The sequence below is a fragment of the Brassica napus genome, chromosome C7 (assembly GCF_020379485.1).
Source record: "Brassica napus cultivar Da-Ae chromosome C7, Da-Ae, whole genome shotgun sequence".
Classification (NCBI taxonomy): Eukaryota; Viridiplantae; Streptophyta; class Magnoliopsida; order Brassicales; family Brassicaceae; genus Brassica; species Brassica napus.
In genome coordinates this window covers 41546713-41559084 of record NC_063450.1, presented here as the reverse complement: position 1 = coordinate 41559084, position 12372 = coordinate 41546713, and the positions used below count along the sequence as shown (strand labels likewise).

Sequence of the window (12372 nt, the reverse complement as noted above, 5' to 3'; positions counted from 1 at the left end):
TGATAAAAACATGTTCAATGATCACTATCAAAGCATTGTCATACAAAAAAGGGAGACATTGAAGAAAATATGGTTCGACATACAGAATGTATTTCAAACTTAGCATTACAGCTAGTGAGCATGGAATAGATAAACGGAATATCGCAGACAAGAAGCAAACTTTATACATCAACACAAACAAAAACGACTTATATATATGCCATCACACAATGAATAGTGGGTACTGATTCTGAGTAGGTTCCTCTGAAAACCAAATAATAAAAATGTTAGATAGTTGAGACTTTCACACTAAACTTCAGAGGATACATAACCAACAAAACGAACAATATGGAACATTATACCAAAAATATATACCTGAGACGTTTTATTCTCCTTATTAGTTGAATTGAACACTAGGAATGTGTTGGACTTTGTAGTAACTTTCCCCACCTGATTCCAGTTTCTCCTTCCACTCATTCTTCATACCTGAAATTTTCAGCTCCTTTAAAGAGATTATATACTTCAGCCCTTCCGGTATCTCCTTCAACTTGTTACAACGCTGTATATACAAAGTACGAAGACATGGCATCGACCCTTCTTCGATTTCCCACTCTTCCAACTCTTTTAGAAACATTAAAATTAGCTCACGTAATTGAGGGAATCCACCTTTTGAACACACCATTTTCCTCCCCACGAAAGCACTGTAGCTTAATTCAACCGACTGTAAATGAAGCAACTTTTCCAGAATCGGTAGTGGGTCCTCCTCCATTCTGCATTCACGTAGAGATATTCTTGCAAGGTTGGGAGGGAATCGAGAGTGCTCAGGAAGCCTTGGCATAAGCATCGACATCCCCAAATCCCTTAGATGAATGAAATTCCAAATAAAATCCACTTCATAAGCCTCATCGGATTGGATGTTGGTGGACAAATGAAACCTCTCCAGGTTTCTTAATTCACGGAGAGATGACGCTAGAATTTCAGAAGTATACTTGCCTTCGAGAACTACGAGAGTCCTGAGCCTAGTCATACCGCGGAGGTCTGTGATGCTACAATTTTCCGAATTGAACCCCCACAAAAACTCCAGGTTCACAAGATTACTCAATTCCAACTTTGTTTTATCATCCATAGAATGGGGTAGCCACAGGTACCTCAACTCTACCATCTTTTTTAAGATATTTGGCACGTGAACACTCCCGACGGAGAATATGTTCAAATAGAGTAGAAGCTTTAGATTCCGTAGTGAAGAAGGTAGATGACTTCTGTTAGTCATGTATAAGCTCAAAAATCTCAAATGAATGAGCTTTCCAATGCTAGAAGGTATTCTCCCTCCAAACTTGGCTTCACTCAGATCTAACACCCTAAGTAATTGTAAATTTTGGAATCCTTGAGCTGACTGCTTCCACATGTTGCTGTCGGGTTCAAAACCCAAAACAGATCTAGCCTTTTTGTTGCTTTTACATCCCAGCATATTAAGTGCATTACCACCATGTACTACGAGTCTGCGAGATCTACGAGTATGAGCATTGACAGTAGAAGTGGAAGTAGTAGGGGCTTTGATGACTTGAAGAAAGTTCTCTTTTTTGGCTTCATGTAAGCATACTCCTCTCATCATGTCATGCATTTGACAATAATCCCAACCCCAACTCCTAATGTTTTTTTCTACAATAACCATATTTCTCCTTACTAACTCTTCCAAGTATTCTTCTCCACTCTCTTGAATGGTTGGTTCATCGCAACTTGACGTTATTATTCCTTCGGCTGCCCATAAATAATACAGTCTATTGACTCTTATCTTGTAATCTTCAGGGAAATAAGCTAGGCAAAGAAAGCAATGCTTTAAATGCATTGGCAAATCTTCATAGCTCAGATACAATACTCGGTAAACCGAATCTTGTTTGTTGTCATCTGAGCGAATGATCTGAGTTTGAATATTGTCATATACTCTTTTCCACTCTTCAACCGTATATTTCTTGTTAGCTAACAAGCCTCCCAGCACTTTAACAGCTAACGGTAGCCCTCCACAATATGTAACCATTTTTTTACCCATAGCTTCCAGTTCTTTATCAACACTGAATTCTGCAAAAAAAAAAAAAGCATATATTATAAGATAATAGCTATGAACCATATATGTCTATCCCAGAAGATAAATTAGTGAACTACTCCACAAGATTTTTGATAATAGGAGGTACGAGATATCACATTATGTGTCGTAACGGATTAATAAGATTCTTATATATAAACGTACCAGTTTTGTCTCTTCTAGATAATGCTATCTGCTCACATAGCTCCCAACTTTCCTCGGGAGTAAGGATTTTTGGTGTAAAGGCAAAACATGTTGGGTCTGCATGTAAACCAACACCTTCATCGCGAGAAGTAAGAATCATTTTCCAACCTGCAAATTGTAATTTTCTTTTATGTCAGGTAGGGATTAAAAGGCATTTATGAAACTGCTAAGGGAAGCACTTAGGTAATGTATGTACAATTAAAGAGCTTGCCTCTTTCTTGGGGGAAAACGTCTTTTATTCTATCCCAGTCTTCATTTTTCCATACATCATCGATGACAATTAAATGTCTAGATGTTCCCAGCAATAGAAAGAGCTCTGCCTGGAGTTTATTCTCATCCATCTGTTTGATGTTCTCATCATGTAGTTTAAGATCTTGCAAGATCTTTTGCCAAATATCCTTCCGCCGAAACTCTTTTGAAACACATACCCATGCGAATCCATCAAAATGACGTCGAACAATGTCATGATGAAAAACTTGTCTCGCCAGCGTGGTTTTGCCAATACCACCCATCCCTGATATGGAAACCACTTGAATGTTATCATTCTCCACCAAATGACCAACCAGTTCTTCAACACTCTCTTCCACCCCAACAAGGCCCTTTTCAGAACCCTTAGGAAATGTTTGTCGGATCTCCCTCTGCACCCTTTGTCTCTCTTTTAGAGACAGTGAACGACCATCATTCATGATTTCTTTTATTCCAAAGCTCTGCATGTCCGCAACAACCTCAGACATTCTCCTAGTTATGCCTTCAATGCCTATAGAAAGATTTCGGCGATTCACTAAGAAACAAGAAAGCCTTTTCACACGCCTCTTGATCCCTTTTTCGTTACCACTTGATTCTTTCAAAAGAAAGGATTCAATTATATCTTCAGCATCGTAAACAATGTCTTTGACATCTTCCAAGAAGTTTCTCACAACTTCATTCTCATGTTTCTTGGCATCTGCATCTTTCAACAATGACTGTAACGTTCTCATCCGGCGTTTTAGACCAGCAACATGCTCATGCACTCCCTGCAATCGCTCAGATTCTCGACTCAGGAGGTCCCAGAGTTTCTCCACTCCAAACGATACAACTCCCTCAACCATCGCTGACACAACTACCTCAGCCATGACTTTTAATCAAGCAAACGAATAATAAGATTTGAGTAAATGCCTCAAATTCGTGAAACAAGATTTCTAATAATCCAAGTTATTTTTAAAAAAAATCTGATTCGACCACAAGTTCACAACATAGGGCAAAAGACAGATCAAAGCAAGTTAAGCAGAAAAAAAATATTTGATATAGAAAAAGATAATTTACCTTTTATGAAACAGCTCTGCAACTCGCGTAGCGACGTTCTTTGGAGAATAGATATGAGTGGCAGCGAAAGAGTAGACTCCAAGTCCATCTTATCGACAGAGTCAGTCTATTATGATCTGTTATGAGTCAATGACTAATCAGCAACTGCCACCTGTGGTACTAATTTTGGATAAAAAGAAAATATGTGAGTTTTTAAGTCTTTGACGATAGTGGTTTTTGGTAAGGCTAATAGTGCATTTGCTGTAGACCACTCGATATTTAACAAAAATCGAGGCCACATTTACCAAAATCTCTTAGAACGATAGCTCTTTTTTTATGGGTATGAAATGCTAGATTACACCATGATTAATGGGGAGTTTATCGTAGGGTTTTTAGCTGAATATAAGAATTCATCTCTTAATTTTTAAATAAAATAGCTAATAACCGGTTCTTAAGTCTCTTATTTAAGAGCTGGTTCTTAGTTTTTTTAGTTAAAAGTTAAGAGACGGATTCTTATATTCCGCTAAGAACCCAACCCTAAAAACCTCTCATTAATCATGCTCTTAGACCATCCCAAACAAAATATAGAGTAAAAAATAGAGATTGATGTTTTTTTTTCTATAAATAGATGAAAAAATACCAATATCTATTTTAGATGAATAAATAACAATAGATTAGAATCATTTTGCTTTTAAATGCTACTATAGAGTAAATAGTAAAGGGTTAGAGATGTTCTTACTTTAATCTCTTAAAATATACATTAATATTTTAACATTATATTCTTATAATTTCAATATATCTTTCATCTTTTACCAAAAAGATTTTTCTTTCATTAATTTTCATTATCTATAATAACTAATTAATTATCAATTTAATATAACTAACAATATAATCATGAAAAAAAATTACGAGACTGGTTCAAAATTAAATATTCAAAATTGCTAATTTCAAAATAAATAAAATAATTGTTTTGTGACTTCCACAATATACACTTTATTTCTATTATATATTTTATTTATTGACTTTTTTCTTCAATTTAGTTGCATTGTTTATCATTAGGTACATTATTATCTAATCTCTATAACAAATGAGAGTAAACTACATGCAATATATCTGATATTGATAAACAACTTCACAAAATTAAAACGACGAAGCTCTCCCATTACATTTGGATCGACAACAGACGGTTCTGCATATATGATATTTTCGATGGACTTGTTCTCTCCGCATCACACAATCAAAACAAATGCCTCTATTTGTAGCACTCTCAAATCTCCTATAAGCTTACATCATATAGCTCCTATAAGCTTACACCCTAGCCGTCAGGAGAGAAAGAGAGATATTTTTCTATAATTCAAGCCAATGGCCGGAGGCTTTTATAGCTCCGACATCGGCTTGTTTGATTCATTTTGCTTCTTTTTATTTGATTTGCTTTATTTCCGGTCATTTGTTTTGTTTGATTGTCAATTTATTTTAAATCTATCAAAGTTTGATTGTTCTTTTGTATATTTCTTCCCAATGGATTTGATAAGATAAAAGTTTTAGTTCAATTGAACCGTTTAGAAAAGGTAATTAACATATCTACTACTGATGGTGACGATGGATCTTACCGGCTTCTAGTTGATGGTTTTTTATTTGTTGGTGATGAGGTTCTTGCTGCAAACTATGGTTATTTTGAAAGGCACGTCGAATTCTATGGAACGGTATTCTATTTGACTCTATTATTATTAATAAAGCAATTTAAAAATTTGTTTTGTCTCGGTGACTCCTACTGGAGTATTAAAAGGTGAGTGGCAATCATTCACATTTCAGTCTGAAGCGTGGTGTTTTGGATTAATATGAAGATTATCTCCCTTGAGATTCAACTATTCCAGAGCAAATATGGAGTTCTTATATGAAAATTTTTAGTCATCCATACGAAAAATAGATGTGTGTTAATTTACTTTGGATCCCCACGGTTGTATCATTTTAATATTTATTTTATTTGTTCTCATTGTTTAAAACGGTTTGCCAAAAAAAACTTAATAATACAATCTAACGTTAAAAAAAGTTTACATCCTATAATATACAATAAATTGCATTTTTGGTTCAACCCTGGTTTGATGTAAAAGCTGGCTTTTAAACTTTGACCACTAAATCACAGTGCTCTACAAATTTAGTTGTTTTAATAAATTTAGTTGTATTTATAAACCAAGATAGCTTTAACCATGTAAAATCTTGGGTAATTGGACCTTACACATATTATTACCGTGTTGGGCTCAATGTGTCTATGGATGTTTAGAACCAAGTTCACATTGTAGGATTCTCAAATATAAACTTGAAGGAAATAGTTCAGTTTATTGAATTACTACTGGTTTAAACCTAGAGAAGTTAGGATACATACCAAATAAGTTATGCATTATTAGCTATCTACCAAACTCTACTATTTTGACACTGTTGGTTTTTTTCTTGGACTCTGATGCTCCTATATAGATGTAAACAACTCTACTATTGTTTTAGGCAATATCTTGCTAAAGATTTGATAAAATTTTATTCTCTGCATTCGTATCTTTTTTTGATAAATCCTATGTATTCATATCTCTTACTTCTTCTTACATATAAATAATTTCATCTCTTTTCTGTCACTCCAAATTTTCGAATTTCAAAATTTTCTTCCTTATTTTCTCTCACCTACTCCACCTTGTAATTGTTTGAATCATCTTTATCTTTTCTCTCTGTTTTGAGTTTTGTTTTTACAACCGTTCACAAATCTTCACATGTCAAGCCCAAGTTCTTTTGGTTTGACATTTTTTTTGGATGAATAGTTGTTATGGAGGAAATAGCATCGTACTCCGATAGTGCACTGAAAAAACTCAAGTTCCGGTGGTGCACTGGAATCTCAATCTCGTCACATTAACTGCGTTTCCGGTGAAACTCTCTCCCGTAACGTCTCCTATGAAGCTCTAAGTCGCTGCGTCTTTGGTGAATTTTGTGGACTCTGCGTCTCTGGTGAAGATCTCCACCTCTGCGTCTCCGGTGAATCTTTCAGTAGATGCGTCACCGGCGAAGCTCTTCGGCGCTGCATCTTCATTGAAGCTCTGCGCCACTGCGACTCCTTTGAAACTCTCCATCACTGCATCTCCGTCTTATATATATTACGTGTTGTATATATATATTGTAGCTATATGTTAAGCCACAATCTTGTTTAAATCACATGTTATTTTTTGGTTTGACGTATAAGTGAAGATGTTGTTTATTAACTATGTAAATATTATATTAACGGTTTAACAATCGGAAATTACCAACAAATCCAATTTTAATCCGAGGTAACTCATTTTCTAAAGATGTAAATATTATATTAGCTGTCCAATAATTTGACATGTACCAACAAACACATATATAGAATATTATTTGTATGTTCATTTCATATGTCATAGTTATGATATTAATTTTTATAGTATCAGAGAATAAATATACATAATTCAAATAATTTGTTTGTTAACTGTGTAAATATTATATTAAGTAAATCAGTCTGACGTTACCAGTAAATCAGTTTTTTATCCTAAGTAACTCATGTTCTAACCGTGTATATATTATATTAGCTATCCAACAATTTGATATTTCCAACGAATATATATATATATAAAAACATTCTAATTGCATATGGGATTTTATTAAAATTATTAATAAAATTAGTAGCACCCAAATCCATTATTAGATGGCTAACCATTATAATAGCCAGAAAAGCAACTTTGTTCATGGTTACTATAACACTTACACTACAAGAATAACCTCCACTCGAACAATTGTTATTAATGGAGGATCGTGGGAATTAGGTTACTCCTCGTGGATTTATCTGTGGATTTGTCGGAGTTCGAGCCTCGATAATCAAGATTTTTTTTGGAATTTTTTTGAACTAGAGCGACATAATGAGTTCTCAAAAGAATTATCGAAATAATTCTTGAATACTTATCGATGGATTCTGATAAAGCAAAACTTGAAAATCTCAATCTTGTTGAAAATGTATCGGAAAATTTTCCAAGCTTGGTAATTGATTTATATTTCTTCTCCATCTATCAAGGCTTACACTTACTGAAATTTTCTATATTGTTTATTGTATTGAAATATAATATCAAGGGTTTATGATCAATTTGGTTAGGGTTTATGGTTTGCAATTTTGGATTTTAGGTTTAGGGTTTAAAGGTTTATGAATAAATTTAGGTTTAGAGTTTACGATTATGGGTTTAGGGTTTAGCTCTATAACTTCGAAACATAAATTATTTTATTCAGCTAACTAACAATTTTATTGGACGGTTAATTATAGCGATAGTAATTGTATTTTTAAATTTAGCCATAAAGTTTTAATGTTAGCAAGCCACATATTTTGTTAGTTTACACTCAATTTATATGTTGTGCATGCAGTAATTTACGTATTGCAACAAGTGAATGAACCAGAAAAAGGTTGTTAACGATTTGAACAGAAATCATGAATTAGAAATGATGAACATTTCATAAAACATATGCGAACTTTTTATTTATTATTATAAAGCTTTTTAACCAGAATTGAAATGATGACCAATTTAATGTGAACCCGGTTAACAAAAATATAAACACACTAATTTTTACGTAACAAATGTTTATTTACATACATTTTACTAAGTTAAACGTGAGTTAACCTTGTGTCACTTGCAATAAATAATTTGATAATGCAAGTGGAAAGTAGTTATACTAAACATTTAACACGTTGTGTCAGAGAGAATGAGTGGATAAGATAAATTTTACTACGTGTAGTAAGGATAGGATACTTTGGTCTTTAAACACTAGCTAGGAAACTCATGTGTGTCGAAGTTGTACTGTTTTTGGCATATTTTTAATTTCACTATGTTTCGTTGTTTTTGAGCAAATTACCTCTTAAACCTATTGAAAATTGTTAATCAAAATTTATTTATAATCAAAGTTTAATTATTTTTAATCATTTATAAACAGGTTAAAAGCTTATTAATTTGAAAATAGTATATTGTAAAACGGAGTATTATAAAAATATAAAAAATAATAAATAAATAACAGAATTGGACAGTTATCAAGACTGTTGCACTATCTTGTTACGAACCACACGATCCTCTTTTTTTTTTTTTTATGATTAGGATGATTATCCACACGATCCTTTCTTCTTTCCTTAGAAGAAGAACTCGCGAGTCACCACCATGAACCCAACACAGACGCTTTACTCCTCCGGCGGGAACTCGCCGTCACCTCATTCAACTCACCCATCTTCCCTCTTCCCTCAGATCAACAGATGCCGAACCATGCGAGACCTCTCCCAAATCCACGCCACATTCGTCAAATCAGGCCAAATGCGAGACACTCTCGCCGCCGCGGAGCTCCTCCGCTTCTGCGCCACCACCTCCGATCTCCTCCACCGCGACCTCGATTACGCGCACAAGATCTTCAACCAGATGCCTCACCGCAACACCTTCTCCTGGAACACCATAATCCGAGGCTTCAGCGAGAGCGACGAGCAAAACGCGATCATCGCAATCACACTCTTCCACGAGATGATGACGAGCGACGAGGAGGAAGACTCGGTCGAACCGAACCGGTTTACCTTCCCGTCTCTCCTCAAGGCCTGCGCGAAAACCGGGAGGATCGAAGAAGGCAAGCAGATCCACGCGTTGGCGTTGAAGCTAGGGCTTAGCGGCGACGAGTTCGTGATGAGCAATCTCGTGAGGATGTATGTGATGTGCGGTTTGATGAGAGACGCGTGCCTGTTGTTTTACAAGAACATTATAGGGAGAGATATGGCTGTGATGATGGTTGATGGTGGGAGAAAGAGAGACGGCGAAGTTGTTCTATGGAATGTGATGATCGACGGTTACATGAGGCTTGGTGATTGTAAAGCTGCGCGGACGTTGTTCGATCAAATGCGTGTGAGAAGCGTCGTTTCTTGGAACACGATGATCTCTGGTTATTGCAAGAACGGGGCTTACAAGGAGGCTGTGGAGATTTTCTGTGAGATGAGGAGAGTTGATTTGCGTCCTAGTTATGTCACTTTGGTTAGTGTTCTTCCCGCGGTTTCGAGGATAGGGTCGTTGGAGTTGGGGGAGTGGTTGCATTCTTATGCAGAGAGTAATAGAGTGGAGATTGATGATGTCCTTGGCTCTGCTTTGATTGATATGTACTCCAAATGCGGAGTTGTGGAGAGAGCAGTTGAGGTGTTTGAGAGGTTACCGAGGAAGAATGTGATTACTTGGAGTGCGATGATAAACGGGTTTGCTATACACGGCTTAGCAAGTGATGCTATTGACTGTTTCTGTAGAATGAGGGAGGCTGGAGTTAAGCCTAGCGATGTTGCGTACATCAATCTCTTGACCGCTTGTAGCCACGCTGGGATGGTAGAAGAAGGGAGGAAGTATTTTAGTCAGATGGTGAATGTGGATGGTTTAGAGCCTAGGATCGAACACTACGGGTGTATGGTTGATCTACTGGGTCGATCTGGTCTTCTCGAAGAGGCTGAGCAGTTTATACACAACATGCCTGTAAAACCAGATGACGTGATATGGAAAGCTCTTTTGGGTTCTTGCAGAATGCACGGAAACGTGGAGATGGGGAAGCGTGTGGCTTATATTCTGATGGATATGGTTCCTCGGGACAGTGGAGCTTATGTCGCTCTCTCAAACATGTATGCTTCTCAAGGAAACTGGTCAGAGGTTTCAGAGATGAGGCTGAGGATGAAAGAGATGGATATAAGAAAAGACCCCGGGTGTAGCTGGATCGACGTTGATGGTGTGCTTCATGAGTTTCTTGTGGAAGATGATTCTCACCCGAGAGCCAAAGATATCAACTCGAAGCTTGTGGAAATCTCAGAGAAACTGAGACTGGCTGGGTATAGACCCATCACCACACAGGTTTTGCTGAACTTGGAGGAAGAGGATAAAGAAAACGCGCTTCATTACCATAGCGAGAAGATCGCTGTTGCGTTTGGGTTAATAAGCACGACACCTGGTAAACCAATACGCATTGTTAAGAACCTGCGTATCTGTGAGGATTGTCACTCGTCTCTCAAACTCATCTCCAAGGTTTACGAGAGAAAGATAACGGTAAGGGACCGGAAACGCTTTCACCATTTCGAAAATGGATCATGCTCGTGTATGGATTATTGGTGAAAGTAAACAAAAGTACTTCATTGTTCATAGTGTATACACATGTTCTGTTATTTCTTTGCTCTCATAACAATGATAATAATTAAATTTCTTTAGACCTGAGATGCGTTTAGACCCGTTGATACGTTAAACTGTTTATAATTTTTGTAAATTGTAAATATTATTATCCATAGTAACATACAGTATATTCACATTTTAAGTCATTTAACATGGTCGACTGCTGGTAGTTGAGGTGATGTCGGACAATCGAACATACAATTACATGTATAATTATCAGAGCCTGGTGGATTCTCAACGCAAGTTCCGAATCCATTCAACGTCTTGAAACACTCTTCCCTACACTTTAACAACAAACATTGTGTCTCGGGCGCTATCACTTTTGTGCATCTCTGCTGTGCCTCAGTTTTAGGAATGATCAATAACACTGCAGCCAGTTGTGAATTGAGTGTTCACAGTTTAGAAACGTCTGCTTCTGTTTTGGCATAATGTATCGTCTAATGTGGATTTCGATGGACGATAGTAGAAAAAGAATAAACAAAGTTAATTTACCTGAGAAGAGAACCATCAAAGCCATACAAGAAGAGACTAATTGCTTGGACATGGTGAGAGACTTTATTTATCTCTATGTATAACTTTCTTTACGATGTATGTAATATATGTTTTTTTTTTTTGCCAAATTATCTCCCATACAAATACTATTATATACAACATTTTAGTCAACCCACACTGTGGTGGTCAAATGAATAGATAGAAATTATAACATATGATAAGATATTATACCATATATTATAAATGCATTGACTCTTACACATCATTTGTTGCCAGATAATTTCATGCTGAATCTAAAAGTATCTAATAAAATCAGTAGAAACACGATTTATACTCTTAACAGCGTTTAAGAAACTGCTAAAGCATAAGACCATGCTTCTTCCTCTTATTTTTTACGTGTAAGTCCGCATATGCTTTTGTAACATGTGTACACTATTTATCAGTCACGTACGAGACTAGAGTACGAGAGAGACCATGTTTTATATATATATATTTTTTTTTTTTTGATAACCCGAGTATCCTGGCCCCACCGAGGTGGTCCAGACTAGAGACCGAAGTGAACATGGACGCTGCCAGGACGTCACCATGTGGCTCACCGTGTAACGGTCTTCGGTCTCGGATGCTGCAGTCCACATGTAAATTCCGCAGTGGCCAAGGCTCGAACCCAGGGACGGGCACTTCAGCTGGAGCTCATGTACCATTAGACCAAAGCAACTTGGTTATGTTTTATATTTACTAACTGTGTTTGTTAATGATCAAACCCTTTTCTTATAATCAAAACCATTTTCTTGTATCTTGATTTCACCACCATGTAATTATCAAGTAAAGGAGACCAAGCATGAGCTTTCTCATTAGATTGGAGTTTGAAGATTTTTGACTAACCATCATGCGATAGAATCTCAATACTAATTACCAAGAATACTTTCGACTTAATTATAGCTAATAGCTCTCACTAATGAAGATGATTCGTTCTGTTAATTTCTCTATAGAAGCCAGACCAACAAAAGAACATTGATTAACTTGGTTATACGTTCATTCAAATGTGGATATTTAAATACACTTAAAACTGTCAACATAAAGCAGAGAGTTGGTGTTAAAGTTGAGAATATAACACCAATTCAAAGACGTCGGGAAACAGGG

The 12372-nt window shown here is 36.2% G+C and overlaps 2 protein-coding genes across 2 annotated transcripts; one reads left to right on the top strand and one right to left on the bottom strand.

The window, feature by feature from the left end:
• On the bottom strand, positions 1–3791 carry LOC106348890 (probable disease resistance RPP8-like protein 2). Its single transcript, XM_048762209.1, has 5 exons — positions 3566–3791; positions 2475–3377; positions 2225–2371; positions 355–2055; positions 1–243 (listed from the first exon to the last, which is right to left on the bottom strand). The coding sequence occupies exons 1-4, from the start codon at positions 3651–3653 to the stop codon at positions 377–379; spliced, it is 2817 nt and encodes a 938-aa protein (XP_048618166.1). The 5' UTR covers positions 3654–3791; the 3' UTR covers positions 1–243; positions 355–376.
• Positions 3792–8646: 4855 nt separating this feature from the next.
• LOC106411493 (pentatricopeptide repeat-containing protein At5g48910-like) lies at positions 8647–10785 on the top strand. The gene has a single exon (XM_013852263.3). It carries the CDS (start codon positions 8728–8730, stop codon positions 10684–10686), a length of 1959 nt encoding a protein of 652 aa, XP_013707717.2. The 5' UTR covers positions 8647–8727; the 3' UTR covers positions 10687–10785.
• Positions 10786–12372: the final 1587 nt, after the last annotated feature.